This window comes from Agelaius phoeniceus, chromosome 14 (assembly GCF_051311805.1).
Source record: "Agelaius phoeniceus isolate bAgePho1 chromosome 14, bAgePho1.hap1, whole genome shotgun sequence".
In the NCBI taxonomy this organism is placed as follows: Eukaryota; Metazoa; Chordata; class Aves; order Passeriformes; family Icteridae; genus Agelaius; species Agelaius phoeniceus.
Genome location: NC_135278.1, coordinates 10,921,071 through 10,934,473, shown reverse-complemented (window position 1 = coordinate 10,934,473; position 13,403 = coordinate 10,921,071). Strand labels below are relative to the sequence as shown.

Genomic DNA, 13,403 nt, shown 5'->3' with positions numbered 1-13,403 from the left:
TGACCCAGTTTTTTCTTACTAGTGTGCAGCACTTATTCTTAATTTATGTTCATTAGTTTCACTTAGTACATTCTGTGAAGCAATGCTATGACCATCAACTGGATGAAGCATGATAACAGTTATGGAGGTGTTTAGACATAATTCAGTTCAAGCAGAGGTGTCTCACATGTAGAATAAAGTAGCAACACTTTTATGAGGCTACAGGTACCCCCCAAAGTATCTTCCAGGCTTGCTTAGTGAAATTAAAAGAGAACCCAGAAGAGGTCAGACTCTTTAAAATCTAACTGCTCAAACAACATACTAAAAATTAAGGACTTTAATATGACCTGAGCTGTGTTTTGTTGTGTGCTTGACTCTCAAATGTCTTTTAAGTCCCAAGTAAAACAACAGTTTCTCACAACGTTAATTAGAAATTACTTTAAACACTTAAGAGAGAGTCCAGAAAAAATATATTGAAATTTAAAAAAGAAGTCCTAAAGATCATGTTAAAATTGCTCTCTACCTTGGTAATAAGTAATGAAAGTAATAAAACCCAAGAATCTGACATAAAGCTGTGAATGGATGAAACACCCCTAGGAATGTTCAAAGCATCATGTCTCACATTGATGTCTGGGAAGTTGTACAGTTCATCTGTAACTAGGAATGATTTTGTGCTTCACTACCAACAAATCAGGATTTCAATAATAATTCATATTAGCATTCCCCACTTTCTTCTACTTGAAGGTAAGAAATAAAACACTTTTAAATATTAAAAGTAAAGAAAGAATAGAGACAACAGAATCTTGTTAAACAGTGCCAAAGAGATGCATTGGTGCTATTCTGCCAAGTGAGTGGCATTACAGCAGTTACTGGCTCACTATCTTTGAAGATTGTCTAAACCTGGTTCTGCAACAGAACAAACTGTTAATTTAGAAGTCTTTTCATTACCTGTAGTTCTGGAATAACAGTTCCTCTTTCAGGACAGGACCCTCCAAATGCTGTCAAGGGGGAAGGGAGTACAATTGGATTTGGACTGATAAAACTACTGATGTCACAGGATGGTGTGTCCGACTCTGTTCTTTGCATTACAACTTTGTCTACAATGATAAATCTATTCCAAGGCAACCAAAGTGTTCTTTTTTCAGATAAGAAAGGAGATCTGTCAAAAACTAGAGTGACAGAGATTCCTCCAACAGCCACAAGGTCAAAACTGAAAAAGAAAAAACAAATAGTTTTGTTTCTTTTTGTTTTTCTTTTAAATCACATTACCACACCTTTCAATGCATCACAAAAACTTTATGTTTGTTATTACAGCTCTTAATTTAGTATGTGAAACCATTCAAGTGCACATTCCCTGTATCCACAAAGAAGCTTTACCTCTGTGTGCTTTCTCCCTGTATGCATCAATACCAAGACACAGAATTTCACTGTTACTTGGCCTCTCTCCCCTCTATTTATCTACTAGCATCAACACCAGTGAGCCATCTGTAACAGAACTATCAACCCAGTTGTTTTGGTTTATATGAAAAGACATTCCTATCTCAGAAAAAGGATGCCACTCATCATCTGTGCAGGAAGAGCATGCAGAATAAGAAGGCTTAAAGCCTGTTAGGCCTTAGCTCTATTAACATAACCCTTTCCCTTCTTCTAAAAGCAGCAGGAGGAAAAGGTTGAGCACACTGAGCATATGACCTCCCTGAACAGGATATGGAATTTTTGTGAAGGATGGTGATTAATTGCACTGAGAACTGATGAGCTCTTGAACACAAGGAGGGTGATCCTCTGGGAGCTAACTGTGAAGAACTTTTGGCACATCTGGGCTGCAAAACAGTGGGATATAGAAGGTATGATGTACAGTCTCAGTTTCCAGAGTTTCTGACATCCAGAGTCAGGCAACACAAGGTAATATGTAAATAGCTACTTCACTCTCTGTATTACTGAATGCATCTACTATGGAGGTTTTGATGGTAACAAACTGTGATAAGAAGTCAGACTTAATTATGCATATCTCATCACATTTCCCAAATGACACCGATTACATTCACAGCAAAATACAGGTAGCATATTTTAATGCAACAACTTTATCCAGGCTAGTGTAAGGAGGAAATTATAATTACTAACTTTCAGTAGTGTGATTTGAAAGTCAATAAACCCAGGTGAAATAAATATGCACACTCCCTGCTTCTATAAATTGGCAAAGCCAAACAAAAAAAATAATTGTGGAAACAGTGACAAATTGCACCACTTTTTCCCTGCTGGAAGACAGCTTCAGATTTCTTGTAATTCACAATCCAGCCAAGAAAGATGAAGTCTTAAACTGCCCTTAAGAGCTTAATTGAAGTTCAGGAGCAAGTCATGACCCTATTGCAAATGGATGGCCAGCCCTGGAGTGCAATATAGAATACATTGAAACCTCACCTGCTTTGAGAACTGAACTTAGACCTGTGAGGGTGGGGAAGAAGGGGAAGCCAGGGCTGGTTATGGAGCAGCAATTTAACCATCTGTCTTTGGAAAAAGTCTGCTCCCACTTTTCCCTGTATGCCTCAGGTGATCAACTAAAGGATTTGACTTCACTGACACCTCAATAAACTACTCGGATGATTCACACTTTACAACAAAAAAAAAAAAAGCAGAAGACAGGATATTTCCTGGAAAACCTGACTTGTGAAAATATTCCAATGTCAAGAAGGTACTGTTACAGCAGACCTGGCACATTTTGACTCCAGGAGTTTGAATGTCACTGTAGTTTTGTTGCAGTTTAGGCTTTTTTCTTCTCTTTCTTTGGTCCCTTCTCTACAGAGAGCTCCAATCAACTATGCTGGCAGAGCAGACGGCCAGATGTCATCCTCAAGCCACACTGTGAACTGTGATGTCAATGAAAATTCTGTACATGAATAGAAGTTGGCAGATGGCCTTAACCACACAAACCTAAACCAGTGGAGGATAATACATGAAAGCCTGACCTGCCATCCTGTCGACTGATGGTGTATCCATACTCATTGTGGTGCAGGAAACTGACGTTCACTCCAACCAAAGGTGTTCCGTCGATTGCTACAACCTGGCCTCGGATGACACACGCCCGTCTGCAACAAGAAGAGTAGAAGGCAACAAGTTACAAACTTGTGAGTTACAATGAGGAGGGTGAGAAGGACATCGATTCCAGAAACTGGGCTGTGCTTTGGTCCCAAACAGACAGAACCACTCTGATATCAGAATGACTGCTGATTTTTGGAAGAGAAGTCATACAAGCCCAAAACATTAATTTGAAAAAGCATTCTCTCATAAGGATGACACACAGACTCTCCCATGAACTATTGGTATGAGGAGAATATGCTCCTGTTTCCTCACATATTTTAGGGTACTATTTGCTCTGCCACTGAATGGCACTGCAAAGGTTTCACTGATAGTGTGATTTAGCTGGCTGCAGCTCTAGGGAGTGATGGTTTGTGAAAGGAGAGAATGAAACCTCATTCTCTGCTGCTAGGTATAGGGCATTGCTGTCTATTAGAAAAAAGCAGAACTAATGTGATAAGGCAGCAGTGAGATACAGGGGCTTCACCGAACTTCAGAAAGTTATACAGGTAAATTCACAGGGTGCCTAATCAAGTGTAACATACATTTTTCTCCATCCCCCATCACATGTGATGTTATTCTGAATTCCCTCCGGGATGCATTGACTTGCACCCACTTTCCACTTTATCCTCACATTCCAGTGAAGAGGGTGGAACATGGCAGCACAGCAGAAGACATCAAAGTCAATGGACAGGAAAGTGAACTCATTACTAAGTGTGTCTAATCAGAGGCTAACAGGATCACAAAGTCATAGAAAATGAGAGCTGAAAGGAAATACAAGACTTTATCTTGTCCACTCCTTTGCCTCGGGTTAGATCAACTATGCCTACATCAGTCCAGACAGATGCTTGTCTAACTCTATAAGCTCACCAAGTTACCCATTCCAATGCCTCTGCATGAGTGCTCTACTCATGGTAAGTTCTGTCCAATTTGAACTTCCACTGCTGTACTGTCAGACCATTGCTTTCATCTTAGTCACAGAAATGGTGAAGAAATTACTCTTTTTCTTAGCTTTAGCCTTTTACCTTTCTGAATAAAGAAATATACAGGAATCAAGTCTCCTAAGGATGAGAAATAAGACATAAAATATCCTTATGATGTAGATTAGGACCCAGTGGGATTTTCTAAGGGCTTACACAGCTACATTCCACTGAAATTCCTCCCAGGAATTTTGCTCTGGGCTGTCAGCTACACCACACCCCCACTGGCTGAACCAACCCAGATCCTGGAAACTCATGGAACTACTGCAGCTATTTCCTGGAACTGCAGTTTGAGATAAAGTGATGTGAGCAGTGTATGCAGAAGTCTTTTGCTAACATTAAGACATTTAGGGTCAAAACCAATGCAATACTTTTAAAGTGAACTGGCATTAATTACTCAATATAAATGACAAGCATAAATATAGGCATTGTTTTGTTTCTTTCTCAACTTGAAAATTTGTGGCAAACCTCAATAGACACATCCACTGCACAGTGACTATGTGATCTAAAGGAAAAAACTTAATAGCTCCTCAGGCAAAAATAATTTAGGAGTCTACGTATGAATTTTAAAAATATACCTAGAGAGATTAATTGACCATGATCCAATGAAATCATATGCAGAAACTGGAGAACATAAATTTCTGAAAATTTTGACATGCTTCTCAAGATCCCATTCTCCCAAGCCACTAACAGGACACTGATTTATCACCATGATATCATCAAACCCGTCTGACTATGACTTGAGAAAATACAACTGGTAAAAATTAACCTCTTTGCCACTACAGCATTCACCACAGTTGCTAATAGGAATTCCATGCTCCCAGGCCATGAAAAGATGCTGATAAATCCTAGAGGAATGGGAGATGCTGCATTACTGCTAATATGCAAACAAGAGTTCTGACTTATCACCTGTTTTGTTTCCTACATGAAGTAAATGGTTTGTGGCTCTATTTGTGGCCCAAAATCTGCTGCTCCACTGAAGGAAATTGAGCTCCTGTTTGTCTCAACAGACTCACAAGACTCACTCAAAAGAACATAGCCAGGTCTAATTACTCTGATTTCTTAGAGCAAAAAAATACTTGTTTATATTATTTTCCTGTATTTCTAACATCAACAGATTTGCATTTTCTTTTCTAATACCTTTATTAATGCACTCCACATATTTACAACACACTTTGGTGTGAGAGTGAGACCCCTGAGAGTAATCACTTTTAACTGCATTATTCTTGCACTCCTGTTTGTTCATTCCACACAGACCTGTCTTCTGTGCTCATATTTTATCAAGCACTCAGATTTGTACGATAAAAGCTCATCAAAATCTCCATCCATGGTCTTTCTTTCCTTTACTTATTCACTTTACTTCCCATTATTCTTAAATAATATTAAGAGACTTATATTTCAACATTCTCCATTTTATAAATCATATTTTACAAGCCACACATATTTATGGTATGTGATAAAGACACATAAACCTCATTATTCTCCATTTATCTGTACTGAGTTGTCTTTCTAATCTCTTAGATTTTAAATGTCCTAAGCCTGCCTCTGTGCTTCTACATTTGTCCTCATTATTTAATGTCTCTTTATGACCTATTCTGAGTTGAAGAGTCTTCTCTGGCCTCTTTTTGAATTACCAGAACCTACTAAATCTTTGACTAAGCATTTGATCAGAATTAGCTTTAATTCTGGCAGTTACTGCAGCTATGAAAACATTTTTCACTTCCTTCATGACCAGCACGAGTCTCCAAGGCTCAGGAGGTAACCAAGAGCCCCCGCTTGCAGCCAGTTCCCCCTTGGCAGCTGACAGAGCAGACCCCACGTCCCCAGGCACGCTGGCAGGCAGGTTCCCTGCAGCTCTGCTGCTCACACAACACCCCACTCAGTTCCTTCCCTTACAGAGCTTTTAGAGCATGTTCCCTGCAGCTCTGCTGCTCACAGCACACCTCAGTTCCTTCCCTTACAGAGCTTTTAGAGCATGTTCCCTGCAGCTCTGCTGCTCAGAGCACACCTCAGTTCCTTCCCTTACAGAGCTTTTAGAGCACGTTCCCTGCAGTGATGTCCCTTCACAGTCAGCTGCCACTTCACGCTTCCTTGCTTCAACATCCATCCTCTTCCCAGATGAGCTGGAGGCCTTGCTACCACTCACTGCTTCTCTTCATTTGAGCAGAGAAACCTCTAAAGATCATGATGTCTCCTCAATGCACTGTAGTTTCTGCCTCTAAGACTTATTCCACACTCTTGTGACTGCCCTGCTTTGCTTTCTCACGGGGGATAACTTGTACTATCTGTCCAACAGCCACCTATTTGTGATGATTGCATAAGCTCAGACCTAAGGCTTTCCAAGTTGTTTTAACTTGAAAGTCAGTGCAAAAATGTCTTTTCTAATTTGGTGAAGCTGGGCAAGAGCATGCCCCTGATAAGCTGCCTTAGTGTTTTCAAATGCATTAAAAATGTTCCCAGTCCCCTGGCAAGCTGTACTAATTCTGCAACTCCAGAGGGAGCAGTTGGCTTTTTGAGAGAAAGCTGAGATTCCCACGGGTTGCAGGTGGCCTGAAAGTAGAATTCCTCTGTCAATGCTTCATGGGTCATTCCAGGAGCAACTGAGGAACTCACTACTCTTCACTACTCTGGTGATCTCAGATCTCTGCTGTCAGGCAGTTTGTTTGACATCTCTAATTTAAAATATGAATAGAACTTTAAATTTCAGATGTATTCTTTCAGTACTTGTGAAGTATTTTATTATTTTACCATCATTTTGCCTTGCTCTGCTGCTACTTACCTGCTATTTTTTTGCATGTTAAGTTTCCAATAATCACCTCAGGCTGAGACATTAGGCTCAGATATGGAACTCTATCAAGCAGCTTGTGAATTTGCAAGTGTCACATTACCAGAAGATGTCATTTACTATATTACATTTCTGATTAAAAATCTTCAATGAGAGAAATGAAGCTGAAGGCTAGTGAGGTACATTCGTTTCCTCCTGCTGACAATGTTGCTGTAAGCAGCATTTGAAGGGTAATTAATTCAGTACCATACACTGGACCCTTTTCGTGGGCAATTTACAGTGAGTCAAAGAGCTTGCCTGCAGCATGCATTAAAACAAAAAAAACCTCAGCAAACAAACAAGCTAAAAACCTTCCTGAGAACAGAAGTTGACAAAAACATTATAATCTGCTACACCCTGCCACATGCAGTAGGTTAAAACCATGCCTGATGTAAGCAAGTACATTTCCATTTATCCAGAACGCCTCTAATCTGCCTTTCAGCATGCCACAGTTCAAGTGGGAGTTGTAAAAACCCAATGTATATGACGTAGATTTGACATAACAAAAAGTCAAATGTTTTCCAAACATGTAGCCCCTTAAGATTATTTTTGGTGTAGTATTTAGCCATGGCTCAAGCAACATCCTGACTGTACTGTAAAGGCCAAATGATTAAATATTAGACCTAAGCTGAAGTCCAAGATGCAAATGCAGAGGGATAGATGTCTCAGCAGCTGTCAGAACAACTAGTTTTACTATTTCAGATTATTTGGAAAATTCCAGGATATGGCAGAGACCAAACACATCCAAGTATGAAGGACAGAGACAGTCTTTACCATTTTTGATAGCTTTCCAAGATCTAATCAACATAATTTTGTCTCCAGCCAGATTCATGCAAACATCACCCATACTAGAGTTCCACTGACCTGTGGTACAGTAAAACACTGCACAATGTCATTTGAATCAGAAGACTGAAAACACTGGGTAGATGTCTCTTCCTTAATGCTCCTAATGGCCTCAGAGATGTCTTGTAAAGGGAAATGAAAAAAAAAAAAAAGGCAGATAGGGCTTTGCAAAATTGGAGCACCAGTGGGAATGGATGGCAGTACTCTGAAATAAATACATGCCACTATTCCATCCAATCCTTCCAACTTTTCATGCTGAACCACCAATGCTATAAAATCAGTGCCATTGCAGGCAGACATGAGTTAATATCATTTGCCTAGACACAACCTTTTCAGCAACAGCCCAAAGGAGATTAAAGCCCCTCAAGCATTCTTTGCAGATAGGCTGGATCACAGATTTCTGATGTTTTTTTACTGTAGCAGCAGTTGTCTTTCTATATTTTTTTCAGTAATCTTAATTCCCAGGAGAAGAACCGACACAAGATGACAGTCAGATTGGCAATGTCAGAGGAAGATTTCTGAACAGAAGCACCACAGTTTAGCTATTGCCTCTTTCCAAAACCCTGCTTTTATCTCTCATCCTTGAGTAAAATTCTGGCAGTTTTTAATAACATTTGACTTCTGGATGAACAATATTTCAACAGCCTGGAAGACTCAAGAATCAAGCAAAGTGTGGACTGAGGAACCCTTTGGGGTGCCCAGTACATTGCAGATTGATGTTGACAAACCTCAGGAGACACAGCACAGCACGAGTCTCCAGGCACTGCCCTGTCTCCTAAGATGCAGCCACCCCCATCTGAATCCCAATGATCTTCTCAAAACAGCTATGAATTTTTCTACAGTGGGAGGAAATGGTATCTGGGGTGTCAGTGATACACCAATTCCAGCAGAGTCCTACTCCTCAGTGGCAGGAAGTCAGAAGCCATGGCGAGGGTGGGCTGCTGCTCCCACAGGGAACTTCACTGCTCTTCAGTCTTCAAAGGCATGGCAGGTAACAGAGTAAAGAAATGAAATACTCAGAAACAGCTTTTAAATCCAAGTTAAATCCCATCAATGATAGCTTTAAAAGATCAATTCCTTATATCTATAAAAGCACGTTGATGGGATTATGTACAATCTGGCTGCTAACATTTGCAGTGTCACAGAACACTGTACAGGCAACTTGAGCACTCACCTCCTCTTTGGAAACTCCCCACTGTGAGGCATTTTGATGAGGAAAATTTTTCAGTGGCGAATTTTGGTTTAAACTGCACACAGAGCCAGCCAAGGACCCTGGCCCAAGTACAGTGGCCTCATTCATAAGTGCAACAGTCCAGGAGACCCACCAGCAGCAGGTGGGTGCTTCTCATGCAGTTCATCTTCATGGCCTATTGCTCTACATATTTATAACATCCTGTTACATTATTGATAGTGATGAAATGTTTAGGTATTTCAGATCAATAATGACTGTTTACAAATTTACTTTATTAAAAATTAATGCTGAAGAAAAAAGTGCACTGAATTTGTGTGCAGGATTGCGTTGAGGTCGTAAACTAAGTGCTGTGTAGTGTGAAAATAAAAAATTCTTATATGCTTATTACTGGAACATGGTTTATCTAGTGCAGAGGCCTAGTTGACAGGGTAACAGTCAGGTGATGTGGATGATTTGTGGATCTCTTTGTCAGCATGTAAGTTATAGCTTCCCAAGTGAACTGCAGCATAAAAACTTATATGCCCCTTTACTTCAAATGTTCAAGAAAATATGTGTTACCAGGTTTTCTGAGCAAGTAAGTGCCCTTTTCCTGCTGCACAGTTCCTTCCTGTTAAAGGGCAAAGCCAATCTCACAAACACTCAGGGATCACTCCACTCTTTGCATGATAACCTGCAGCACAAAGCAGTAAACTCCACACTGCTTCATAAAGGTGTAGCAAAACCAAGGAAGTTTTTAAATTATGTAACACATAATAAATTAATTGCACTGTAAATACTGATCGAATTGTACTGGGCAGAAATGTGACTGAAGACAGCAGATGTGAATCCAATTTGTCCTTCTTCATCCTGCCATTACATATGCACAGTGGGAAGGGTTGAACTTCCTCTGCTGATTTTACAAGTATGAAACAACTTACCTTCCAGAACAGCCAGTCTTGTTAATAAGAGCATTAGAGTGTGTTGGTGGGACACTTCCACCAATCAGACAGGTAACACAAGATTCTCAGCTGTTGGGACTTTAAAGTTTGCTATCCTCTTAAATATTTTATGAGCAATGGTGAAAAATTTCCAGCTACCCAGGTATCCCCAATTTTTTCCTGGTTAAATAATTAAATTGCAATTCTCAATATTCAGAAAAGTCTTTCATTTAAAAGACGACTCACCTGCTCTCAAAGGAGACATCTCCTGGGATTACATGAGTGCTTTCCTTCCCAATAAGGAACCTGATTCGATCATAGAAGAGCCTTGGAGGATGCTGAGAGAAGGGTGGTTGGCTGTGCTGGATAAGGTCAAGGGGATCAGGTGAACCCTGGCAGAGAGGACTTGAGTAACAATTGCTTTGCTGACAACAGTCAGGGTCTACACAGTCTGTCAAGCCATCTAAAATGGAAAAAATGGAAACTTCAGGAAATTGAGCAGTTCTGAGAATAAAGCAGCACATTTATTATCAGAGAGCACAGGAGGGCTGTAATCAATGTGAAGGCATGCTGATTATGACACAGTCACATTCACTAAAGCATGCTTAGTCCAGGAGTGTTATTTGTCTGTCATTAACACTGTATCACCTCACCAAATCCCCACTTGGTAAGAAGAAAACAGAACCTATAACCAAGTGAAAAGGGAAGAGCAGCACAGTCTTCCCTGCAGACCAGGCAGAAGAAAGGCACTACATTTCACCTGTCAGTGCAATGTGATCCACACTGTGCAGCTGCTCCCTCTAACAGCCCTTTACTGTCAGCACTGCCTGGCCACCCCAGGTGGGACATCCACTCACTAACTAGACCCCAGTAACGAGCTCAGAAATTTACCCAATTCTCCTAAGTGTCCCCACTGCAGTAAAAAAATGTATTTTTTATAGTTGTCTAACTTCTGTTTAAGCCTTACAATAGTTTTACAAGTGGTTTAGGATATTTACTTTTCATTTATTGGTTGTAATACCAGAATGATCCAGGAAGGGCGTAATTGTAACTACACTCCTGCAGCTGATACATGAATACACACCCAGATTCAGGCTCTATCCCAGTGACCAGACAGTTACAATCCTCTCTACAGATGTTTGCACCATGAAAGCAAATTTGGAAAGTGAAAATAAAGCTACTTCTCCTCTGTCCATTTTCAAGTATGAAAAATAGAAGAAATAATAGATTTTTTCAGAAATCTACATTTCTTCATGAACAAACTTGCAGCAACACTTGTGGGTGAAATTAAGTTACTTAAATATCTAAAGCTTAAGATGAAAATTGAAGCACTGAAGTGCATCTAAATTAAGCACCTAAATAAAACTTAAAATTGGGCTGTTGACATTTAATTGTTTCTATCAGCAGCTTAGATGTCCAAATTGGCTAAATTACATACTCAGTCAGAAACAGATTTAATAGGAGATGGTAAAATGTCCAACAATCTTCTTCAACATCCACTTTATGACTTAGCAGCTGCAGTGTTCCTTGCATCTAAAGCAAGATAAAGGTGTTTTATCCTTCAACAAAGACACTTTGTATTTCTAACAAGGTTGGTCTGAATAAATGCAGAGTTGTCACATCAAAGTATGGATCTTATTTGTGTTGAAATTGGAATGCTATAGGATCAACATACTGTTGATATTTTCAGATATTTTGTTGATACTGTCAGATATTTTCACTTCATGTTTTGACTTTCTATGTTCTGTTTGTACCAACACTTTGAAGTCTATCAAACTGCACCTCAGGGGTGCTCTTGGAGGGAGCAGGGGAGCTCCTGGAGTTTTGTTGTTGACTTTAATGGGTGCAAGACCAATCCCCAGCCAAGCAGCTGCTGCTTCCTCAACAGAGCTCTGTGTGAATGCTCAGTAAATGGCAGCATAAAACATTCACTTTGAAAAGAAAGCAAAAGCCCTTCTACAGAACAAACATATATAATGAAATAGGCTTTCCTGGCATCTGAAAATCCTTGCCTGACCTAGAGCAAGATAATTGCTTGGCTAAGCAAAAAAATATTAACAAATCTATCCTCTGCAACTGGGAAATCAGATAGAGCATGCTAGTTTTTGTAAAGATGAGCCAAGGGCAACTGTAGATAGCTAGCAACAATAATCTAGGACCCTCAGCTCCAGCAGAGCTGGCATGGCTACAGGTCAGTGTGTACTTTCCACATTCCCCAAATCCTGGAGACAACAGGCATTTGCCAGCAGTGGAAGAATAACTTCACAGGGCAATGTTGAGTTTATTGACTTTGAGTGTAGAAGTCACTTTAGATTCAGGAAAGCCTAGGAAGCAACTGAAATCTGCTAGGAAGTCAGGAAGCTAAAACAATAACAAGGGGCCTCCAGTCTAAACAAAAGCACACAGGAAGGGATGGAGGGGTTCACAACATAAACCAGTCTTTTTCAGTGTGTTCTGATGGGAAAAAAAGTGTTTTGGGTTGAAACTTGAAGAGCATGCTTGGAACTGCAAGGAAAAAAGTTGTTTCATCTATTTTTCATCCAAGGAATAAAGCTCTCTATATTCTTAATAAGAATTGAAAATCATCAAGTTACAGATGCTTTTCAGCAGATCATCCAAGAATACAAATATTAGAGAATTCTACTAGATCTGAAAATGTCATAAAGACATGGAAATCTCTGTGGTTTATAGTAGTGGCTCTGCCAGGGGAAGGGTTATTGCAGTGACAAGTCTTGTTCAAGGAATCCACAGATTTTCTGGAAGATAGCAATTTCTACAAGCTCACCACTGTCTATCTGAGAAACCTGACAAACTTTGGTCTAGCAGATTTTGTGCTAATTAAAAAAAAGGAGCACTTATTTCAGAATAACAGTATCCATGGGGAAGCTATTTTGGAGTAATTTATTCCACACTAGCAATTCTGATTAATTTTTTTCCTTGTCAACAAGCTATTAGATGTGGGAACTGAGCTGACCTGATTCTCTAATATATGTAAGAAATAAGAGTGAAAGGTCACAGAAATATTAGAATATGAAGGTCTGCTAGGAAAGAAACAGCTACAAAAATAACACTTAACTATTTTGCTTTTTCTAATAGAGTCCTCATTTTCCTCTGCTTCAGTCAAGAGCTTACATACCTGGTGACCAACACAGTGCATTCAGGCTGGACACAAAAAGAAACCAAGGAAAGGGAAAGCAGTTTTCCATCTTCCAGTCAGACTAAATTTTCCTCTTTTCTTTGCAGCTTACTTGTCAGCAACAAGACTGCCTTATAAAGGCTTCCAGGTTGTGCTAATGGAGTTATTCTGGTTTGAATTACCTGCACCTGGTTTCATTTGCCTCTTCAGCCTCCCAGGGCTACAATAGGGAAGGTTTCCCATTAGGAGGGTGTGAAGTCCCAGAAGCACATCTGAACAGGTCATTTTGAGACTGGTGTGAGTCCTAACAGTACTACAAATGTATGAAATGCTGGATTCAGCAGGAACAGCTTACAGGCAACAAAGGCTACAAAGTCATCAGAGAAAGAAACTCCCTACCCAAAATATCAGTATTAATGCAAAGGAGCACGGTTCTAGGTCACACACCATCATTCATGGG

The 13,403-nt window shown here is 39.9% G+C and overlaps 1 protein-coding gene across 5 annotated transcripts in view; it reads right to left on the bottom strand.

The window, feature by feature from the left end:
* The window catches only part of TENM1 (teneurin transmembrane protein 1), a 776,824-nt gene that overhangs the window by 74,528 nt on the left and 688,893 nt on the right, over positions 1-13,403 (bottom strand). For all 5 annotated transcript variants that reach the window (XM_077186191.1, XM_077186192.1, XM_077186190.1 and 2 more), the window contains 3 exons: positions 10,054-10,270; positions 2,943-3,062; positions 928-1,189 (listed from right to left, as the gene is read on the bottom strand). In XM_077186191.1, coding sequence (XP_077042306.1) covers positions 928-1,189; positions 2,943-3,062; positions 10,054-10,270 — 599 coding nt within the window. The remainder of the gene's footprint in view (positions 1-927; positions 1,190-2,942; positions 3,063-10,053; positions 10,271-13,403) is intronic.